This window comes from Apus apus, chromosome 5 (assembly GCF_020740795.1).
Source record: "Apus apus isolate bApuApu2 chromosome 5, bApuApu2.pri.cur, whole genome shotgun sequence".
Lineage (NCBI taxonomy): Eukaryota > Metazoa > Chordata > Aves > Apodiformes > Apodidae > Apus > Apus apus.
Window position 1 is genome coordinate 32,170,130 of NC_067286.1, and position 17,788 is coordinate 32,187,917.

Below are 17,788 nucleotides of genomic sequence, written 5' to 3' on the forward strand. Positions count from 1 at the left end.
GTGGAACGAACATCCTCAAACTATTTAAACGTGATGTAAAATTTAAGAAACTTGCATTTTCATAAATAAGAAGAAATATTGGGAAAAAGCTTGGTATGTTTTACATTTAAATGCACATTGTTAAGTTGACAGTAAGGTTATGAACTTTTTCATAACATCTGTAAGTATACACTGACTCTCAGTACCTAAGAAGACAGGTGTGAACTTTGTGTAGAATGAACAAAGTAAATCCAAGCTCCAGTTTCTCTTTGATTTATACAGCTAGAAGTCATCTGGAGTAAATTACTTTTCAGTCAGTGAAATAGTAACTCAGGTGTGAGAGAAAGAAATGAAAGTAAATGCAAGGTGCTGAAGACATCCAAGAGATGATGCTCTTGATTACTCTTTTCTAAAATGTGTCTATATCAGTAATTATAAATTACTGTTTCAGGATATGGGCTAGGGAGGTGAGCTCAGGATTTTCTTTATCTGAATCCAGACTGGTAATGGAAACAGAGAACTAACCTACCCATCTAAAACTTTCCTCTTTACTCCAGGGAATCTGTTAAATATATACTATGCTTAGGCATTGTCAGAGCTTTGTGGGGCAAATATAAGCAAAGGAGTTTGTTTCAGTTATGTAAACCTAATGGACTAATTAAGTTGTATAAATGTGCTGTATTTTAGTAGTAGCTGTTCTTTCACAGTTAGTAAACTAAAGTAGAAGCACAGAAAACATAGCCCTTTGTGATCATACTGTATGTAAAGGTTTAAAACTGTCAGCAGCACTTGGTTCTTGTATTCATGAGATTAAAAATTTTTACTTCTGTAAAATTGCACCAGTCTTCCTGCTGACCTGACATTTGTTCCTCTCTTGGCATAGAAAGCTTATTTAATTTTACTGGACACGAACACCAATCTTGGAAAATTGACTTATTTAGCTGTGTAAAATACTCATCAGATAATGGTGTTATACAGAGGTGTTTGACTTAGCTGACAAAGTTTAGCATTAAAGAAAAAAGCACTGGAAGTCTGTTTGGTCTAATATTGATTTGCTGGTTAGGGGAGTTGATTTTTATTGTACTTTTAATTTGTTGCATATTAGAAGAACAAAGCGAACACCTACTGGATCATTAATTGATCTTTTGTCTGTAAATTTAGGAAAAGATTCAAGGTATTCTATTAGATATACTTGCAACAGATTTGGCATTATAATCCCACGTAAGGGTGACAAAATGTTAAGCTGAAACAGCACATCCAGTGTTTGGATAGGAAGAAATGCTAGGGACATGGTTATGGAAGTTTTGTTTAGTTGTTTTTTTCTCCTCGTTGGAAAGGTTGGCATTTAATTAACAATACTGCCTCTTCTTTCTGATCAAGAACATGTTTTCAATTTGTGGAGAAGGTCCTTAATTTGATAAATGCCAGCATTTAAAGGTGTGAGGATAATATAAACAGCCTTTTGTTAGTGAGTATCATAGGTTTCTGTTATAGACAATAATTATTTTTATTTTTTTTTAGAATTTAGTATTTTACTGGTCGTAAAAGTCTCTCACAGTATGCAATTATTGGCTTTTTATTTAAGCTAGTGTCCTTCACAAAATTTAGAGACATTGATGCAGAATAGCTAATCCAAATTCTGACTAGCTATGTGTCTTTTTTTTTTTTTTTTTTTCACCAATTGTTAAGACGTCAGGGCAATGGAGAAGTATAACATTTATTGAAATTTTGGGTTTGGTGGTTTTGATACATGTCACTATCACATGGACACTTGTCTTTAGAAGTTTTACTATTTGTATCAGATTTTAAGTAGATAGCTACACAGAATGTGTGTTGCTTTGTATTCTTGAATCAATGGACAAGAATATGAAGGGTAATTTGTGGATTAGTCTAGTCTGTTCTAGATCATCTGTTTTAAGAAAACAGCTCCTAAATCTACTGCCAAAGCAGAATAAAAGGAAGGGTAATACTTAGTTACTTAAACTTGTCTAGTCTGGAGATGGAGTCTTCCTCTCATACATTTGAATTATATTATGGGTGAGGCGTTTCCTGTGGCTGCTTTATAAAAAAGATCATGAGGAAATTATCAGCTAATGAGTAATCTAGACTATTTCAAGCTGGTCCAGGTAACTGTCCAGCTGATGGCCGCTTTCATCTTACTTCATTCTTACTTTTAAAAAGCTGGTGCAATCATATTGGAAATGTTTTGGAGGTTATCAATCAAGGTAGAGCTGGCTATTCTGTATGAATTCCTCGGTATAATGTAATGTGATAATTTGAGTCATACTACTAAATATGTCAAATGTCCAAACTGCACTTCTCACTTAAACAACAACAACTGTTTTATGAGTATTTAAAATACTTTAGAAGTACATATTCATGCTAATCTAATTGTCAGAGCTGCAGGGATATAATTTTTTTCAGATGTTACACAGTAATAAGCACTGACTGTGCTGTTATAAAAGTATTATTAACACACAGGAAACATTAACAGAACAGAAGCTTGTTTTCCAAGCAAAGCATCTTGAAAATAAAAAATAGAATGTGTGAATCCATTTAACCCTTGAGTAAAGCAACTGCTGGAGTTACTTGGATACCTTGAGCATGGGATATGAAAGCATGGGAAATAAACACTGACCTGTAGCTAACGAACCCAGTTGCAGCTTAACTGACTCCTGTAGGTATTTTTGTGTGTTTGCACTGTGCCCTTCAGTGTCTGATTAGGAGGGGGTTAACATGGCACAAGCTTAGTACCACATTACTTATGTTGTGATGGTCACTGTCTCACCTGAACAGGTGCTTCCACAAAGCTGGCAAGCTTCTAGGCACATTTGAGTGGCTCTTCTTGAGTCAGGTCATGTCTGGTCAGACTTAGTAATAGTGTTATCTTACTTGTATGAGAAAGCATTTGAATGACTGGTTTTGTTTCACAACATTAATTACTCTTTTTTTTTTTTTTTTAAACTTAATATGGAAGTAATTTATGACAGGTGTTTGGGGTATGCTTTTTTCTTTTTGCAGCCAGTGTGATTTGAGTAATGGGGTTGAACCAGGAATGACCTCATAGCAGTGATGTTGTAATTGGAAGCTGTTATTTCCTTCTCTTGAGTGGATGTGGCTGCTTGAATAGCCAGAGGACTAATACGAAGTTGTAAAGGAGTGGTGGACATGAGTGCCTTGAAAGACAGATGTTGAAGTCTTAGAGCAAGATGCTGGCCCTCTTCTGTTAGGAAAAAGAAAGGAAACCAACAGTACACTCATATCCTCCCCCACGTCCCTGCCTAGCCCTTGTAAGATCCTGCCTGGTGTTTCTTTGCAGTCAGGACAGAGATGTCATCTGCTAGCATCATTCCCAGTGTGTGGTGGTTGTGCAGACTTGCTTCCCTGAGTGTGAGACAGGAGTGCCAGGTTGCTGTGGAGAACCTGCATCTGTTTGTGAATATGCTCATTTGTTTGGGTGTTTGGGTGAAGTAGGCCAAGGTCAGTCAGCATGCAACTATCTGTATTAGGAGTACATATTCACATCGGTTAGTCAGGTGTTCCAGCTATCAGGAGGGAAAAGTCATATAAATCGTGATCTCTGCTCTCTGTCTCTCCCAGTGTTTCTGTAATAGCATACTCAGGCTCTAGAAGGGCTGCAGCTACTCACCTCAGAGCACTTATTTTGCTTTCTTATGAATGCCTTATTTTCTTCATTGGTGGTACATTGCGAGTGTCACATTGTATCTCATACCCTCATTTTGAGAGTTGGCTCTAGGTGATTTCTACCATAGTAGCAACCTCTGTGTTTCCATAAAAAGCCCAATTTTGGTCAGGGTTTCTCTCTTGGTTCCTTATTGGATGGAAAATGGTTGTCCTTTTGGACATAACTCTTCTTTGACTTGCACAGGAGTCTGTTGCTTCCTTCTTTCAGAGGACAATACATAATGGTGTATTGTGTTCCACTTTATTTGGACTTCTAATGTGCCGCTGTACAGGTGTGATTGGATCTGTACCAGAATAGATGTTTCTCTGCATTTGCTGCCAGACTTTGAGGTGCAAGTTCATTGAGGGAGTTTGACAAGATCTGTTCAGCATAGTTGAAAACATCTCATTTTTATGCCTGTTGACTTGCTTTTGTCTTTTTAAAAAGCAAATGATGTCTTGGTGTCTCAAGTTTGCTATATGGTAAACTCTGTACAGTGGCTTGGACTTAAGCTGTAATGTGGTGTCTTCAGAATAAGAGTACAAAGAGTGCTAAGATGCAAGGCACAACAGAAATTTAGGATAATGTTGAGGACAGTTCTAGTGCTGTTCTGAAGGCTGTGCTTTTCCACTTCAATCTCGGCATTGAAAATATGAGCTTATCGCATGTTCTTTGTGTTTTTTGTCTTAGGACTGGTGGGTCTGTGTCTGCCAGATGCTTTCCTCTTCATTTCTACCCTCTGTACTGTCTTGCAAAGGAGAACAACACTCCTAAAATTGATTTTCCTGTTAGTGGCATCATAAAGTGATGTTTACTGTGCAACACTGGACAGCAAGATCTATTTGCAAGTTTGACCATGACATGCAATTATTCCTTCAAAAGTGAGCTGGGGCTGCTATATTAAACAAATACAGAAACTGCAACAAGGGAAGAGTTTGCATCCCTGGAAGGACACTGATAGGCATGAGACAGTTTTAAAGTTTTGACTAACATGGCCAAGAGGCTATGAAGTGAGATGTGTCATTAAGGAAAAGGAGCAAGCTATCCCAACCCCTTCTCTTAGGGATAAAGATAAGTTGATCAAGGGAGTTGTATTACCTTCTCAAGAATGGATGGAGACCTTCAGAGCTGTTTGATTGCACTTTGGCCAGCTGGCATGGAGGTAAGGCATTTGGCTTTAAGCTGTTTTATTTCAGGGCTTCTGACTGGCTAGTTAGTGAGGACACAGACTTTGGATTTTTACAGAAAAAAGTAAAATAAAAGCAGAGGTTTGTTTAGGTTAACACAACACCTCTTCTGCTATTACATTTTAACAATGCATGTGGATGCATGTGCTTTCTAAAACTAAAATTAATTAATTTTTTTTTCATGTCCATTTACGTTCCTGCCCGGCTGTATCTAAAAATGACAGATGTATGCCTCTGAATGTTGTGTCCGTATCTGCTTTTGAGTGTGCTTGGTATGTGAATATTGGCATAATTCAGCTGTATCTACTCCGATGGATGAAAACTTACATTTTATTCATAAGTATTGTTTATTTGTAAAATAAATACACTTAATGTATAATTGCCTTCAAAGTCCGTTTCCTTTGGGAACGAGGATTAAATATTTTTTGTCTTTCAACAGGAGGATGTATCTGGCTGGCTAGTACCAGGGGAAGGGTACACACCTGAACCAATGGAATTGAATCATCTGAAGGAGATAGACATGAAGCTTCAAGTACTACTATCTGATGGGAATTCTGCAATTGCCAGCTATTGCTCAAAACCTCTGGGCCAAAGTCATCAGGTATATTACAGAAGAGGGCTTATGTTGTGGATTCCTGGTTTGTAGTGTGTGTTGAGATCTGATGTAAATGAAAATACAGCATACATCTGTATTTGTATTTTTTGCATTTTTCTTTGGTTATTTTGTAATTGTTCTTTAAAATATACGTGTTAAAGAATAAAGTAAAATCTTGAGCTATAGAAATCATACAGAAAAATAATATGTTGTTGTTTGGAGCGGTAGATAATTCAAGGACTGGCTTTATTCTTAACATTTGTTGATTCCACACTTTCAAAAAGAAATTTCATATGCAGGAATTGGGAACTCAGATGTTTTTAACTGTGTGAGAGCCTCAGTGATTCTCTCAGCATAGTAACACGTTACCCATGGTAATTCATCTTTGGGGATCAGAGTGAGGTTTCTATCTTATCTCAGGATTCCAACAGTGCCTTTTCACTTACAATGTGAAAGATAAAACAATTACCAATAAGCAATGTTATAGACTGTAGGAAGTCAATTGAAATTGTACGTCCCTTGTTTTTAATGGCCTTTGTCTTTTTCCCTTGCCAGAATATTAATAACCTTTGGGGCCTCAGCCTTGAGAAATGATTGCTTGAATTTTGTACATAGAAGAGTCCAATTTATGTCATGCCCTAGTAATGTTGCTCCTGATATAATAGGGGAAATAAAACATAAAATACTGTGATTGCACTAATTTTCCTGGAGCTTGTTTACTTCTGTAAAGTTTACAGTTTAAGGCCAGAACAGGTGTATCAGAGGCTGTGTAGGAGTGTACATTGGCAAAACTGTTTTGTTACTTGTGTGAGAAACATCTCTTTGAATGTGGGTTTTTTTGCCTTTTTCTAGAGAGAACTTCAGTGTAATTTTTTGCATTGGCTTATTTCTGAAATTCAGGTTTTGTTTTACCTGCAGTAGTATTTGCTGCTGCCCTGACAACTCCAGAGGAGTCATATTTCGATGTTGATAGTTACCAACTGGAATTGAATGTGTGAAACTGTGACTCCCTCTAGTGGTTAGTCGCTTACGCAAGTGCAGTTGTTACCAGTAACTTCAGGTTCATAGACGTGAGTTTGCCAGTGACTGGTGGATCTTGTATCACTATTTTGAGACATCAGCTTGAAGTTAGTGTCACTGCCTATGACAATGAACACTCCTTTTGGGAACGTTTCTCCAAGCAGTTGCTGTTGCTTCCTTTTTATGTAGAAGCTCAAAAGTATTTGAAGAGAAGCTTGCATTTATGCGTAAACTTACTGAAGAGTAATGAATTATCTTTCTGAATGATATTAAGATTAACAACCAAAAAGATATAGTTAATTCTATACATTACGCTTCATTAGGAAAAAGCAGTTGCCCTTCAACTTTGTTTTGCAGCTCATAGAAAACTTTCAGACATTGTGATTGTAGGGAACACAGGATTCCATTTTTCTTTTGTTCAGATAAACATATGAGTCATTTTATGAAAGCTATCAAAGCGTAGGACTAAAAGGTAGTTTAATACATTTGGAAAGGGAGTTCCTAAATCTCATGTCTTAATTTCTGCTTCTCTGGATGTCCACAGCTGCTTCTGTCAGCAGAGGACAGGGTGTCTAGTGATTGCCTTAGTTTCACAAAAACCCAGGCTTTGCTCAAGTCAGTGTTAAGTTCTTCATAAAGCCTGATTTTATAAGTGCAGTCTGATTATATCTGGCACTGTGACATGACTGGACTTGTTTATATTTACGTCAAATTTCAGCTGCTAATTTTTTTAATTTTTTTTTTAATGACAAGCAGAGGAGAAAATAGTCTCAACTTTCAGGACCTTAACTGCTTACTGTGAAAGTTTCTTATTGGGTCTACCCTTCAGTCCTATGTTCTTGGTTATGGTTTTTTTGTTTAGGTAAAAAAAAATCACTTCTCATATATAGAAGTAAAAACAGTCAGGCTCTGAATTTGGTTATGCAAGTTAATTCTCAACACCTTTTGTTTTCAAAATCTTTTAACAGTTGCTTTTTCAAAAAAACAGGAACTAACATGCATCAGTAGCTGAGAAGTGAGTGACTAGTTTGAGATTACAGAGCTTCCTATCAAAAGGCGTGAAAAAGTACTAAAGTACTTTTTTTTTTTTACACAATAGTTTTTCTAAGTTCACTGCTGCTCATGGTCTTTTTAAAACAGCCTTGTTTTAAATATCAGTATCCCCTAATATTGCTATAAACTGAAAGTTTTAATGACTTGGCTTATTTTTGAAGCATCAGTTCTGATATCAGAAAATAGGTGGGTCACAGAGAAACATCCACATTATTTGTACTGAATGTCTTTTGGAACCTGATCAAAAGCAACTGATAGCTACCCAGAAATGGTCTGAAAAAATAATTGAATTATGCTTTTGCTGAAAGAAGATCTTGTTTTGTGATTTGTTAGGATGAATGCCACATGCCAGACAAAGCCAATAAGAATTCTGGTTGTCTGCCCCTTGTTGGATTTCAAGTGTTTAATGACAAGATGTTCAGTTGAATCATAGAACACCAGGTTGGAAGGGACCTCAAGGATCAGCTGGTCTAACCTTTCTTGGCAAAAACATGTTCTAGACAAGATGGCCCAGCACCCTGTCCAACCGAATCTTAAAAGTGTCCAAAGTTGGGTAATCCACCACTTCCATGTGAAGAGTATTTCAATGGCTGATTGTTCTCATTGTGACAATTTTTCCCCTTGTGTTCAATCATAATCTCCCTAGGCGTAACTTATACCCAATGCCCCTTGTCTTTTCCATGTGACTCCTTGTGAAAAGGGAATCTCCATGTTTTTTGTTGCCACTCTTTAAGTACTATAACATAGTGCTGAGGTCTCCCCTAAGCCTTCTCTTCTCAAGGCTGAACAAATCGGATTGTCTCAGCTTTTCCTCGTGTGGCAGACTTCCCAGTCCTCTGATCATCTTTCTGCTCTTCTATGGACCCTCTCCAGCCTGTCTGCATCCTTTTTGTAGAGCAGGGACCAAAACTGAATGCAGTATTCCAGGTGTGGTCTGATAAGTGCCGAGTAGAGTGGTATGATTACTTCTTTATCTCTAGTGATGCCCTGGTTGATGCAGCCCAGCATCCTGATGGCTTTCTTTGCCTCTGCAGCACACTGGTCACTCATGTTGAGCTTGTCCACCAGGACCCCTGGATTCCTTTCCACACAGCTGCTTTTCAGCCAAGTAAATATCAGCCTGTGCTTCACTCCTAGATTGTTTTCCCAGTTACAAAACCTTGCATCTGTCCTTGTTGAACTTCACAAGGTTCTTAGCCCACTCTTCCAGCCTATCCCGGTCTTCCTGCAGGCTGTCCCTTCCAAAGTGTCTGTTTCCCCACTCACTTTTGTATCATCTGCAAACTTCTTCATGATACGCTTGATACCGTCATCCAGATCACTTACGAAGATACTAAACAGTGTTGGGCCCAATAATGATCCCTGGGGAACCCCACTTGTGATAGATTGCCCATTTGAAAAGGAGCTATTTCCTACCATCTTCTGGGTGCAGCCTGTCAGCCAGTTTCATACCCACTGCACAAACCACTGGTCTAGACCTTTACACATCAGTTTCACTAGGGATAGGCTGTGGGGAACCATATTGAAAGCCTTGGAGAAATCTAGGTAGACAATGTCCACCACTCATCCCACATCAACTGAACAGGTTACTTTATCATAGGAGGTGATTTGGTTAGTCAAGCATGGTTTGTCCTTGGTGAATCCATGGTGACTTTTCCCAATCATATACTTCATTTGACTTGTGATAGTGCCTAGGAGGAATTGTTCCATAGCTTTTGAGGGCTTGAAGTAAGACTGATGTGCCTATAATTTCCTAGATCCTTCTGTAAGCCCTTCTTGTAGATGGGGGCGATATTAGCCCATTTCCAGTCTTCTGGGACATCCTGTGATCTCCACAGATTCTCAAAGATTGTGGAGAGTGGCCTCCTAATTGACATCAGCCAGCTCTCTTTAACACCCTTTGGTGGATGGCATCTGGGCCCATTCATTTGTAGGGGTCAAGCTCCTGTTATTACAGGAGTAATAACTGTCTAGCAACTCTTCCTTCACTGATGGTGGGTCTGTGTTTGCATCAACCTGGTATTTTGTTCCCAAGGCCTGGGGCCCAACAGTGCTGGTAAAGACAGAGGTGAAGAACGTGTTGAGAACTTCTGCTTTTTTTGGCATTTTTGGTGACTGATTCACCTCTCCTGTTTGACTGTCAAATGTGGGCCAGCATTTTCCTTCTGTTTCTTCTTGTTTAGGCGCCCAAGGAACCCTTTCTTGTATTTTTTGACATCTCTGGCCAGTCTCAATTTGAGCTGAGCTTTTGCTTTTTTAACTGCATTTCTGTATGTCCTGGCAATCCCCTTGTAGTTCATAATGGGTGTTCTTCTGCCTTTCCATCTCTGGTACACTTCTCTTTTCATTTTGAGCAGACTCAGAAGCTCATGGTTAAGCCAAGGGAGTCTTTTGCTGTGCCTCCTTACCTTTAAAGGGAATGAACTTGTTTTGTGCTCCCAGGAGTTTCTTGAAAAATTCCCAGCACTTGTGTCCTGGTTTGAGCCAGGACAGAACTAATTATCTTTTTTAGTAGTTTCAGTTACTGTGACTGTACTTTTGGAAATTAACAGTATGTTTTTCAGTCAGTGTCTGCTTGTAGGACTGATAACACTGAATGTGTGTAGTTATTTGCAGATTTAACTGTATGAGTGGTATGGAGAAAGGCTCTTCCTTATTCCTATAGAAACCAAGGTCACAGCTTCATTTTGCCAAACTACTTCTGTGCCAGAAATGAAAGGCAGGAGAAAGGGTCACACCTGTAACCCTCCTGTGGGGAGGAGCGGACTGAACAGGTGACTCAAAATTGACCAAACTAAGTATTTCATCCAGTGTGCATCATACTCAGTACAAATCTGAGGGATCGTGAGGGTCAAGCTGTCTTCGTCCATGGCTGGTGTCCTGGGAGGACTCTGTTGTTCTTCCTTTGATCCCAATCTGTGCTTTCCTGAATCCATGCATTCCTGAATCCAGTCCTTGTCTACTGGTGAGTCTGGGCGTCAGTTCTTTTGGGGAAGAGGCTGATTTCACTGACGCTAATATTTATTCTTAAAATTATTGCTGAAATTCTTTCTGATTTCTGTGAGTTGTGGATTTAATCTTTTGTGGTTGAGTAGAGTATAATGCGTTAGTGATGGGGAACATTGGGAAAAATCGTTAGTGTGTAAATCATCTGCTTGGATTTTCATTTAGAATTTTAGAAGTAATTAAAAAAATGTGCTTAGAGTTCTATATCATAAAGCTGCATGTTCTTTTCTTCCAAGAATTGCATTAGATATAGCTTTCAAAATACAACCACTTAATCATCACTGGCTCAATGGGAGAGCTGCTTCCTGCCACTGATAAATACTTTGGCAGGATATAGGAACTATGCTCTGGCTCTGATATCTTTAACAACTGGCTTTAATTATCCTACAGTACCATAGCTGAGCTGTTACAAAGGAGCATGCAGATTCATCTTTTTGTGTGATGAGTCCAGCTGGATTCAGAATGCTTTTCCATGACTAATGTTCCCTTTTTTGTGGAAATGTTTCTTATCAGAAGTGTATTTCTCTGAAACATTTCTTTGTTGTGGTGCCAACTTAATTAAATATTTAAAAAATAGTTCTGTCTTAATATTTTTGGGGAAGAACAAATTAATGTAATCCTGAAAGAGATAGGAAAATGGTAGGATGAAGAATATGAAGTGTACCCTGTATGCAAAGAGTACAGTTACCAGCTTGAAAAACTGAAAGACTACCTGAAAATAAAAGAAAATGGCCATAGTGTTTGAAGAAACAATAATACCTGTGTGCTTGGTTGTCTTATAAGAATGATTAATGTTGTATGTTACCTTGATGAGTTCTTTCATACCCGATTTAGTTTCTTTTATCAGAAAAATGTTTTTCAATTAGAGCAGTGGAGAGTTAACAAGTCTGAAATTTTCAAAATTATACAAAATTCTGAATGCACAGGAATGTTTAAATTAATGAACTCTTGATATCCTGTATTCTATACCTGCACTTCACCAAAACAGATGATTTTGAAAGGAATCTCTATTTCAGGGCATGGTTAGAAGCAGGTTAATAAGCTGATCAGCCAGTTTTGTGGCTCAAGATTTTATGACACTAATAGCTTTTGTTAGGTGGGATTTTGGATTTTGTTTCTGTTTATTTGTAGAATTTTGGGGAGAAGAGAGTGCAACAAATAATTCTGGCCATTTCTAATACTGGATATTTGCTTTGCATTGATTGTTACAGCTTTCGCTGTTGCCAAGTACTTCTATCTATCCTCCTGTAATATATTTAACGCTTTTATTTTTCTACCTCATCTTCCAAGTTTTTTGGATCTTGTCGTGATTTAATGCTGGGCCGGCAATTAAATGAACAACAGATTGCTCTCTGTTAACCCCCCTCCCTCCCCTTAAAGGGAAAAGGGTGGAAATAAAGGAGAGAGACTCTTACGGGTTAGAAACTAAACTACACAGCTTTAATGAGACAGTAGTGATGAAAAGGAAAAGTAATGAAATACACACAAATATACATGAAAGCAGTGTTGTGCTTTCCCCCTGGCCCCCAGGATGCTGGCCATGGATGAAGACAGCGAGCTCCTCGTGATCCCTCAAATATATACCCAGTATGACACGTATGGGGTGGGACACTTTGGTTAATTTTGGTCACCTGTCTGGTCTGCTCCTCCCCAAAAGAGGGTCTCAGGTGTGACCCCTTACTTCCTACTGGTTCTGGAGCATAAGATGTTTTCTTCAGAACCAAGCAGTGGCCTTGGTTCTGCATTCCAGCCTCCCGTAGTAGCTATAAACATCAAGTGTTACCAGTCCTAGAGGCAGACACTGACTGGAAAACATGCTGTTAATTTCAGCAACTGCAGCCCCTTAGAAGGGGCTTAACTACAGAGTAAGATCACAAAAAGGAAATTATTTATATCTTGGCTCAAACCAGGACGGATCTTTATCTCAAATGGACTTCCACTACCTCCATGTGCTGTATAATTGAAACATAGAATGTTTTGAAGCCTTTGAAACATAAACAATAAAATGTTTTCCATTATATAATACTTGCTACATTTGTTTCATGTTATCTTAATAGAAATACTTAAAATTAAAAAGTGAGGAAAAGTCTTAACTTTTCTAATATGATGTTGAGTTCTGGTCAGTTACTATTGAGGGATGAAACTGCAGCAATAATACTACTAGAGATGCTGTTTGCAATTTGAGCTCTTCATCTGATGAAAATATCAACTAGTAGTCCATGCATATGACCCCTAAAATGAAATACTGGGAACTATAATATAATAGTTAGTGACTTCTCAGTACCACAAGTTGCAGATTCTTGTAGGTTGATCCATAATACTGCTTTTTAAAACAAATCATAACTGCAGCTCTGATCCATTCTGAGCACTAACTGCTTATGTAGTAGTGTCTGTCTGTATGCATTAATCAAAATATTTGATTTAGAAATGCACTTGCAGAAACAGCTGTAACTTTTTGCTAAAAAGAAATATGATGCCATCATCAAAGAAAAATATGATGCCATCATCTTCCTCCCTGCCCTTAATGAAACATTTCACTTGTATTAAATTCACTGGAAGCACAAAGCCATGTACAGGCAATTCCTCTTGTTAGAGGGAGCTTCAGTTGTTATAATGCCAGTTGCTTTGCCAGCTCTGTGTTTAAATTGGAGATATAAAGATCATATACTTGTTTCATGCATTAATAAAGACAATCTTAAATAAGTCCTTTGGTTTTTTTTATGTTCTGTATAGATTCAGGCATGCAGATTTCTTGCCATCAGGCATCATACAAAGTTAAAAAAAAAAAAAAAGTATCTATTTAGAAGCCTGGCTTTAGACACTCCATGCTAAGAATGTGGCTTTAGGTGGCCACCATTAAGCTTCAGTTCAGTTTGGAGAGATTCTAGTAATTAACAGATGGTGCTGGTTATATCTCTGTTAGAGGAAAATTACTGGCATTGTGGTACTGCCAACTATTGCTGATTGTAAATACATATTCAACAATTTGTACTGTGTCTAAGTAAGTTTATTTTCAGGCAACTCGTAGTTTGTTTTAAATATCAAAACTCATAGATTTGTTTGCTTAGAAAAAGTTTACAGATGTCTGCGATTTTTTGTGTATTGTAGTTGAGAAATTTTCCACTGAAGGTTAAATTGCAAAGGTTGTTTTACTTTGCGATTAGACACGGTGCCTGAAATTATTTTCCTTGTGTTTATGAAGATTACTTGAGCTGCTTCTGAAAAAAAAGAATGAATAGAGTATGTTTTTATTAAATGGTTGCTCAAGTTGCTTTGCTTTGAATTGACTAACAGCGGGGTTTTTTGGTTATTTCTTTTTTCCCCTCTGCCATTATTTGGATTCCTTGGGTTCTTTTCTAGAATCTTTTGATTTGCAAGAGGAAGCCCTGTTTTTTTCCAGTTACAACATAGCTTTTTTGTTTTGCCAATACTTGTAGTTCTTAATAATTTAAATTACACGTAACCTTGAACCTTGAATGTATTCAGGACTGAAACAAACTTCAGAATTTGATCTGAAGCTACTGAAGGATGTGAGAATGTGTAACCCGAACCTTTAGTAGTGGCTGTGCTTTTAACTCCAACTTAGAGAGGGTTGTTTGCCTTTTACCATGATATCCAGTAAACAAAACCTACTGTTAGTTCAGTTCAGTTCTTCCTTTCCTTTCTGGCCTAATTCTGATCCCAGTATGGTTAATAGGAGCAAGCTTCCAACTCTTCATTCAGTTTCTGACTCTCAGTGTATTTTTATTTTCTTAGTAGCATTTAAACTTTGAAGTGAGCTCTGCAGACTTAAGAAATTTCTCTTAAAATGTGAAGGGGAAGAATTCTTTTGTTGAAAGAAGTCCAGCTGTATGTGTAGGTATTGTATTGGAAAATGTGCATAATTAAAACTATGCATTTGCAGCATTTGACACATTATTCTTTATTTTCTCATCTAAACCATGTTCCTGCATAGAAAGCTTGGACCTTGATGTCCCTTCCAACCTGGCATCTTATGATTCTAAACAATTCCATGTTTTCCTGATAGAAATCAAAAGAATACTCACCTGGCTTTGTAGCAATATAAAGTCTTATGTTTAATTTCTGTCTATTCTTCTTTTTGTCAGGAGTCTCTGGTTTATGCAAACAGAACCCTAGAAGCAGTTCCAGGTGAAAAGGTTCTGCGAGACCATAAGGAACAACGTGATCAACAAAATCGTTTGAAAGAAATAGATCATCAGCTGAAAACCCTAGAGAAAAGTCTTGTAAGTCTCCTACTTTATTGTATTTTTCCCCTCAGTCTGAAAACTTTCGAGTTTATCATTCCACATGTCTTAAAATAAAATCACATGTTGCAACTTTTGTAAATTCCTGGAGGAATTCCCAAAGAAATGTACACACACAAGTCTCATAATTTTTATTTAGCTGGGAAACCTGTTTTTTACTTTTTCCCATTAATATAGTGTCTTTCAAAGTGAAAAAAATTATTCTCCTCTCTTCCTTCCCAGAAGGGGATAGCATAAACAGTCATACATAAATACATCCTAAAAGGATTTTTTTTTTTGGCTCATGTAATGCATTGTTCTTTGAAAGACCTATACAGATGAGAATTAGGAAGAAATTATATAAACCATTCAAAAACAGATGATTGAAAAGAAGAATCCTAAGATAATACAGTTGTCAGTTGGCCTGAATACCAATGTTGATATTTGTTTTGATGTTGAATGTCTCATAGGTCTTCTGTAGAGCACAGGAAGAAAATCTCTTTCCATTCTTATTATTTTTAATAAGTCTGTACAAAACTTTTGAATATTTGCCTTGCTTAGGTGAAGTTAGGAATGAAACTGCTGAAGACTCAATCATATTTCTGCATTACTGAACTGGCAGTAGTGATTAAAAGCTGGATACATATACATATTTGTAAGACTTGAACATCTTTGTTTAGTGTTATGTTTCCTTGAGATAATAAAGCTTTTGTTTCTCCATATATTGTTCTATGTGGGGAAGATGGACTAGTACAGTAATGACTGAGGTGAGATGAAAGCTGGCATGGGTGACCTGATGAAGCAGAATTTTTACTAGGAAACCCCAAGTGTTTTGGTACATTAGCAAGAGGCATCAGTATAGATAATTGACATAAAAGAACTGTGCAAATGAAAGTGTTGGTGGTTGGTAATAGTAAGCATGGATTTACTGATGGTAAGTCATGTTTCACCAACCTCATTGTTGCCTTTGAAATGACTAGATGTGCTCTGTAAGCTGGAAGTCAGCGCTGCCGCTCACTGACAGTTAGGTTGGAGTAGTGGGCTGACAGGAGCTGTATGAAATTTGTCAAGGACAAATGCAGTTTGCTGCACTAGAGAGGAGTAACTCTCTAGCTGTGCAATATAATAAGTTTAGTAGAGGGCCACCAAGATGATTTGGGGCTAAAGCACATGATCTGTGAGGCTGGGTAGATTTGATTTGTATAACCTGAAGAAGAGATGGCTCAGGCAGACTTAACAGTAGCTTTCCAACAGCAAATAAGATGTTACAGAGAAGACAGAGCTGTACTATCTTTACTGAGTTACATAGAGGAAGAACAAGAGACAACATTAATTAATGTAAACAGGGAGTTTCCAGCTAGATGTAAAGAAAAAAAAAAACCACCACAAACAACCTCTGAGAGTAATTAAGAATTGGAAGCAGGTTGTGTGGAGAGACTATGAAATCTCCACCTTGAAAATTTTGCTGACCTGGCTGGACAAAGCATTAGATCTGATCTTGTTGTGGACTTTGCTTTTGGAGCAAGACTGGACTAGAGGCCTCCTGACATGTCCGCTCCCCAGTTTGATGATTTTTCGATTCTACAAGGCAATGGATAAAAAGTTTTTGTGCATTTCTTTACTATCACTACATTGAAGGCAAAAGAGTAATTTTTCATGGCTGTGCATTGTAAAAAATTGCTTCTTTTGTGTAGTTGATTTTAGTGTTTGTCAAGAAGTCATAAAAACATTAGTATACGAGTTTGTTGTGTCAGACAAAAAAAAATCACTGTAATCTATCTTTGGCTTATGGAGGTCTTTATTCAGCAGCAGGCTTACCTTCTGCAGTAATCAGCTAGGACAAATACTGTTCCAGTCAATCTTTTGTTGCCCTCAAAAAGGGATCTCCAGTGCAAATCAAAAGCTTTGTGATTCGGATAGCACCAACAGTGTTATAATCTCAATTACTATTAGCACTGTTGCTACAGTTGCAAAAAACTTCGGCAACTATCTACATATGCAGGGTTTATGCTGGCAGTGCTGGAACTGCCTAGCCAATATGATTAGACTTCTAGCAGGTTTAAAACTAATTTAGATGTAACTACATGCAGTCTAGTCTTTGTTTTGGGGGGTGGGAGGAAAGATAATTGACACATTCTTCCTAGTGTCAGTTAATTTTACATACTTATGGAGTATGGGAACAAAATCTTCAGACAGGGAGACTTGATAGCTTTACAGGCTGTTCACTTGTGTTTGTGTTGCTAGAGTAAGGCAGCATATTTAGATCTTATCTGTTCATAATACCAAAACAATAGGAGACCTTCATTTTAATACACTGCTGTATTATGTTAGACAGTCAAGAGACAGGAGGCAAATATGTGGAGAGAGTCTGTGGAACTTCAGTACATTTCATAGGTTAATGGGTAAACAGATAAAGTATGTTTGCTTATTGTCATATTTTCCTAGTCATTGACCTTTATATTACTTTTTGTCACTACTGACCTTGTTCATGAGGCAAACACAATTTGAGGAAGTGTGTCTGGGAACTGTATGATAGTCTGCAGCAGGCCTGGGAAATGCAGTGGACTGCTGACTCATGCACATGTTTTGTATATAAATGAGTCAGTTCCAAGTCTTGCTTGAGCTATAGCAGTATTGTTTGGTATCACATTGCACACACTCTTGCAACATGACACACGTTTTTCCTTGGCTAGATACTGTGTGCGTTTAGAACTCTGAATGTGTAACTCATGGCCAGGCAACACCTGGTAAGGCTTCTTCACGGGGACATACTGTGTCTTTTTATCAGTTGCTGCTCTGTAGCATGACTCTGAGATTACAGCATATGGAAATGAAGTATTTGTGTATTAGTTCTTCTGTGAGATACTTTGGTTGCCAGTATAAAGAAACATTTAAGTCTGAATGAAAGTAGGCTTTTCTTTCTAACAGTGAAGTAAATTATAAAATGTACACTTTTTTGTGTGAACAGAGAATAGCCTTCAGAAAATACTGCTTTTTAAAAATTATTATTATTTGTGTC

General features: G+C 37.6%; 1 protein-coding gene across 2 annotated transcripts in view; it reads left to right on the forward strand.

The window, feature by feature from the left end:
* The window catches only part of FSIP1 (fibrous sheath interacting protein 1), an 81,342-nt gene that overhangs the window by 13,556 nt on the left and 49,998 nt on the right, over positions 1 to 17,788 (forward strand). For both annotated transcript variants that reach the window (XM_051621252.1, XM_051621251.1), the window contains 2 exons: positions 5,291 to 5,452; positions 14,632 to 14,769. In XM_051621252.1, coding sequence (XP_051477212.1) covers positions 5,291 to 5,452; positions 14,632 to 14,769 — 300 coding nt within the window. The remainder of the gene's footprint in view (positions 1 to 5,290; positions 5,453 to 14,631; positions 14,770 to 17,788) is intronic.